Raw genomic sequence first — 5,842 nt, 5'->3', positions numbered from 1 at the left:
AAAGGAGATGATGTAGCTGCTCAAGCCAAGATCCAGTCTTTTATTCGCTTGGGGAAAAAGGCCAGGAAACATTTCAAGAAGTCCGCCAAGAAGCCTGCATTTGACAAGATGGTCATGCTCTTGACCAAGGCAAGAGAGATCTGCATCTCTCTGTTGGAGTCCACACTCCATCTCTTGTTGAAGCAAATTGAAATGCCAAAGCAGTCTCTTGTCTGCAAGGCATTTTACAAGAAGAAGGCAATTGTCTGCAAGGAGGAGCAATTGCAGGAGTTAGAGTGCAGTATCGAAGATCTTCAGAATGGAGCAGGAGATCTGTTCAGGAAATTAGTCCAGAACAGAGTTTCTCTTTTAAACATTCTTAGCTCATAGATACTCCACATCGCTCTACTCCCTGTGATTGGCATCCGCCTTTTTGAGGATGAGCCGATCTTGATACAGTTTTGCCATATGTATATAGAGTACAAATTAATGTACAGAAATTATAGAAACAAAGACCAAAGTTTTGATCCATCTCAGATTTTGCGATATTGATAAAATCTCTTGGGGCTTTTTGATGAATATATGCATGACAAGAGAAAATGTGTATGATGTGAATTCATCATGTATGCTAGGTTTGTGTTACTGGTTTGATTTTTGTGGTAAATGATAACAGCAAGATGATTTTAGACCCACATGCAAGGTTTTTTTTTACAAATTAACATTACCTTAAGATTCAATTTTTTTTGAGCTGCACAAGATTCTTGATTAGCACACAATCTTTATTTTGTAGATCTCACTAATCATGCATAGGACACGCCAGGTCGAAACCACATGGTTGATGGTTGCGTCACACCTAGCCAGATTCCCTTCATAGTTGCAAATGTTGTCCATCATAAGCTCAGTTATTATTTTGGTATGTATCTACCTTGTTATTCTTATTCATATGATAAGTTTGCATTGCTGATAAAATCATATAGCTAATTATGATGGATAGATTAACTGAAAAAATGAAATAAAAAATGTTCTTAATAATAAAATAATCCATATTCACATATGAAAAAAATGGTATGCTGGTTTCTTCTGGATGATAATATTTGCTATTTCATGGGAGATGATTATTGGATTGAGCACCATGGATTTATGAGATACCATATCCTAATGTTAATACATTTTTTTGAAAAGGAGGATGACCCCCGGCCTCTGCATCTGGGATGTCTGAACCCGCCATCCTGGCGACATTTGTTGCAACTCCTATCCAATTGATGAAGGGATGCAGTAAGCCTGAGCCGAATACCCAGACCTCTCAGCAAAGCCTAACATCTAAAACCGAAGGCCTGAACGAAGCCACATACTAGGTGTGGGGTACAAACCGGTCTGACGCACTCTCATGGTACTGACGCGTCGTCCTTGCCAGTCCTGCCGCCACGGCGCCAAACAATGCCACCACCCTGCGCTTGTCCATCCAGACACTTCTGTCGTCGAGATCCAGCTGCCTCATGCTGCCAGTACTCGTCGTCTTCATGTTGTAGATGACATGTCGCTCCACCTGCGAACCTCCGCACCACCGCCACCAGCCCTTGCCACCCAGATCCGATCGCCAGAGAACAACCTTCTCCCGAACACCCAAGCCTCCCCAGACGACTCCTTCATGAAGGGTACGACGAGCAAGGCATCGCCGCCGCCCAAGCACGCAGATTTTGGACTTTCATCCGGGTGGGGGGGGGGGCATCCTCTCCTAGCCAAATGGCGCCTCAATGGAGGTAACGACACCGAGCGCTGCCGCCGCCGCATCTGCAAGGGATAACAGGAATTAACCTTGGGTCGGAGAAGAGGGGGTGGGGACAAGGGATCTCGTCGGTGCCTCCAAGGAGGGGAGCAGAGCCCGTAGGCGGTGTCACCGACATGGATGGCCAAGCCACCAAAGGATTTCTCCCGAACCCAACTCACACCACAGTGCCCAGCCACCATCAGGCCGGTGAGACAAGATCACCGGCACGAGATCCGGCGGGAAGTGGACAAGACAGGAAACTTCAGATCCGATGCTAGGAGAATCGTCGGAGCAGACCGCCGACCATGTACCGCGCCTGCCGTCACCGCCGAGGACACCGACCCTCTCCCATGAGCACCGCCGGCCGAAAAGATGATGTCGGCTCTCCAAGCAGGGCCGCCGCCCTGGAGCCCCATTCCCTTTGCCGACACCATAGAGACGAAATCCCCGCCGCCACCTTCACCGGCGGCCGCACGGGCTTGCCCGACAGCCTCCTCTGGTGGCGGCTAGGAAGATGAGGGGGATAGAAGTGGCGGTGCGGGGTAACCCTAGTCACCTCCCGTGTCGCCCGGGAGGACGACCTGACAACAATAAAATCTCTACTGTAAAATGGAAATATTTTGCCTCATCAAGGCACGGTACTATACTTTTGTTTGTTTCTTCGCCCCTCTTACTTTGTATAAGAACGCCACTAAAATTCATTACAACCATATACACTAAAAAACTCATGTAGATAAGAATTTGCGAGGAAATTTACCAACATATTTGTCAAAAAACCTTAGAACCGTGCCTCTTCAACTATAATCTTGTCACTCAGTGGCGACAATATATATACACACACTTAATATCAATTCACAGAATATTTAAGCATTTTTGGGCCACAAAGAGGTTTGTGCACTTGAACACCTCTACATTTGTTAGCATTACTAGATGAATTGCAAGCATGCAACTGAAACATGCCAGCGATGTTATGAAGAGTCAAGAGTGTAAGGTTGGCCCCTGATAACGGCTGGTAGCAGAACCAGATAGCACAACGCTGGAACATGCAGATGAAGTCAATGAGTCCTTGCACCAGCAAGATGAAACCACACGTCGACACCCTCGTGCAGATGAGTTTGCCACTAACAACTAAGACACGTCTGCAGCATGCCAGCGGCGAAGCATGCAGAGGGCTAGTCATCACACACATGATCAAGCTGTCTAGATCATCCAGCACAAAAAACTGGTCCTCATGTGTGAGTTTGCCCCTGATAATTAAGACACTTTCGACAGGCCCATATACTTGCTCATAAATGTATGAAACGATAAGAAGACAGCAGAGCAGCATAAACTTGCCTTCAAGATGGGGGACAAACTCTCAGGGCTTGAACTGACAAGATTCCACTAAAAATGATGGCTTGACCATGCAACTATGTGAAGATCCATCATCAAACTATACCATTCTTAATTAGTCCTTGCTGCCAATTAGTGGAACATGACGGCGTGAACATGAGACGACTTTAGTGTTGGGATCTCTATGCTTCTGCCAGATCTCATGGCTAATGCAATGGCATGATTCTTCATGTCTGCTAATCAGATGCTGCAGCACAGTTGTACACACACCTTCTGTATAAATAGGCGTTAGCAGAATGGTAGATACATCAAACCAGAAGCTCTTCTTTCTTTCTCCTCTCAACAACAAAATCGCAGAGAAAATTGTCAAGCTCAGAAATGGCTTTCCACCAAAGATCAACCAGTTTGCCTTCTAGGCCTCACGTCAGTGAGACCGAAGTCGAGCTAGAGCTTCAGAGCCTAGAAGCAAGCATCTCTTCCTCTAATTCCATCAGCACGATGTGCGATGGTCTCAGGACTCTTCCAAACATCTACGATGGTCTTGAAGAGATCATCTGCCTACCAAGCAACCAAGTTTGCTCCTCCCAGCAGAGGAGCATGTTGGATGGAGAAATGGAAGGTTCTCTTGAGCTGCTAGACCTCTGCAGCGCCATGCAAGAGATCTTCGTCGAGATGAAGGCCATCATCCAAGAGCTTCAAGTGGCTCTAAGGAAAGGTGATGACGCAGCTACTCAGGCCAAGATCCAATCCTACACCCGCTTGGTGAAGAAGTCCAAGAATCTTTTCAAGAAGACCGCGAAGAAGGCTCCTGCAGATTGTAGCATGGTTATGCTATTGGCCAAGGCTAGAGAGATCTCTATGTCTCTGCTGGAGTCCACACTCCATCTCTTGTCGAAGCAAATCGAAATGCCTAAACAGTCTCTTGTTTCCAAGGCATTTCACAAGAAGAAGGCAGCTGTTTGCAAGGAGGATCAATTGTTGGGGCTAGAGTGCAGTATCGGAGATCTCGAGAGTGGGGCAGGACATCTGTTCAGAAAATTAATCCAGAGCAGAGTTTCCCTACTCAACATCCTTAGCTCATAGATACTTCCAAGTCACTCTTGGCGCCCCCCGTTTGGCATCCGCCTTTTAAGGAATAGCTGATCTTCATACAATTTTCCCATATGTATACACTATACTGTACAAATGTACATGATACTATAGAAAGAGAAACCAAAGTTTTGATCCATTTGGCCATGTTAAGCTTGAAGATGTGTTTGTGATACTTTATGCTGATATGCTTGGTTAGTGGATCTTGCTTCTTATGAATGAAACATGCCAGATAAAAGTCACAAGGTCTCAACTTGTAGTTAGCAGAATCAATCAATTTTAATATCCAGATTCTCTACCACCACCACATGTCCACATGGCTGTGCAGTCTGGCACTACAATTGAAGATAGTTCTTATTTCATACAACAAAGTCCAAATTAATGTACTCAGATTTTAACATCATCGACATCGATAGCATCTAAGCATTTAAGGGGGCGGGGGGGGGGGGGGGGGATAACAATAACATTTACTCTAGAACCACAGTTTTTCCTACGAGATTAACAATATGCAAAGTTTTTGTTCCTTTCCATATAATAATTCTCATTACACAAAGAAGAATCAACGCTTTATTATGCTTGTTTCAAACTTCACCAGAAATAAAGACACTGATATTTGAGAATAAGTTACTACGACTCAAAGGTAATAAGATTGTATAAAAATATTGAAAAAAGCTTGTTTCTGTATGGTTAGATATGAAATGGTCATGTTACTCACACAGTGGGTGGCTGAAAGCCTCCAACTGAAAAATGGAGTTAGTACTCTGAACCGCTAACGTGGAGCTTGTGCAGTGAACCTCCAACAGGCCAGCTCCGACTGTCGAGGCTTTAACCTGTGATTCGCAAGAGTGCCCACCAAGGAAAACACCTTATTATATACAGATATGTCACAGCCAAATGCCAGGTTAGCAACCCATTAAAAAATGGGTTGAGCGTGCAATTATGCTAATGCTGGTTCTTGCTGCCAATTGTTGGAACATGATAATGTGATGGCTCATCTCAAGGACAGTAGACGCACAAAATTATGTACTGAACATGAGACGACTTTAGGGTTGTGATCTCTATGCTTCTGCCAGAGCTCAAGGCATAGTAAGCAGACAACATCTGCGAGATGTGATGGCATGATTCTTCATGTCTACGTAGATGATTTTTCATATAAAAAACTTTTTCATCCGAGTTCGTATGCAAAAGTTATGCCCATTTTAAGAAATTCCGGAGAGATTTTGCAAATAAAGTCGAAATTCATATTTGTTAATTTTCCCAACAACTAGACCACATATCACATGGGAAACTTATTTTATTTTATTTTTTGACATTTCCATCATTTTCTTTTGTTTTTTCTAAACTGAAAAGGCGATTCACCGGGGGGGGGGGGGAGAGTTTGAAAATGAGACCTTTAGTCCCGGTTCGTGCCATGAACCGGTACTAATGCCTCAAAGCCCATTAGTACCGGTTCATGGCACGAACCGGGACTAAAGGTCTAACCTTTAGTCCCGGTTGGTGCCACCAACCGGTACTAATGGGCATCGCACCCTTTAGTCCCGGTTCGTGGCACGAACCGGGACTAAAGGGCCCAGGTGAACCGGGACTAATGCTTTAGCCGCACGAACCGGGACCAATGCTCACATTAGTCCCGATTCGTGACTGAACCGGGACTAATGTGAAAACTGCCCTGTG

General features: G+C 45.0%; 1 protein-coding gene across 1 annotated transcript; it reads left to right on the top strand.

Annotated features, from left to right (window-relative positions):
• Positions 1-3,404: 3,404 nt before the first annotated feature.
• On the top strand, positions 3,405-4,274 carry LOC123075660 (uncharacterized). The gene has a single exon (XM_044498215.1). It carries the CDS (start codon positions 3,458-3,460, stop codon positions 4,160-4,162), a length of 705 nt encoding a protein of 234 aa, XP_044354150.1. The 5' UTR covers positions 3,405-3,457; the 3' UTR covers positions 4,163-4,274.
• The last annotated feature ends 1,568 nt before the right edge of the window (positions 4,275-5,842 follow it).

Source organism: Triticum aestivum, chromosome 3D (genome assembly GCF_018294505.1).
Source record: "Triticum aestivum cultivar Chinese Spring chromosome 3D, IWGSC CS RefSeq v2.1, whole genome shotgun sequence".
In the NCBI taxonomy this organism is placed as follows: domain Eukaryota; kingdom Viridiplantae; phylum Streptophyta; class Magnoliopsida; order Poales; family Poaceae; genus Triticum; species Triticum aestivum.
The sequence above is the reverse complement of the archived record's forward strand: the minus strand, read 5'-3'. Positions and strand labels throughout refer to the sequence as shown.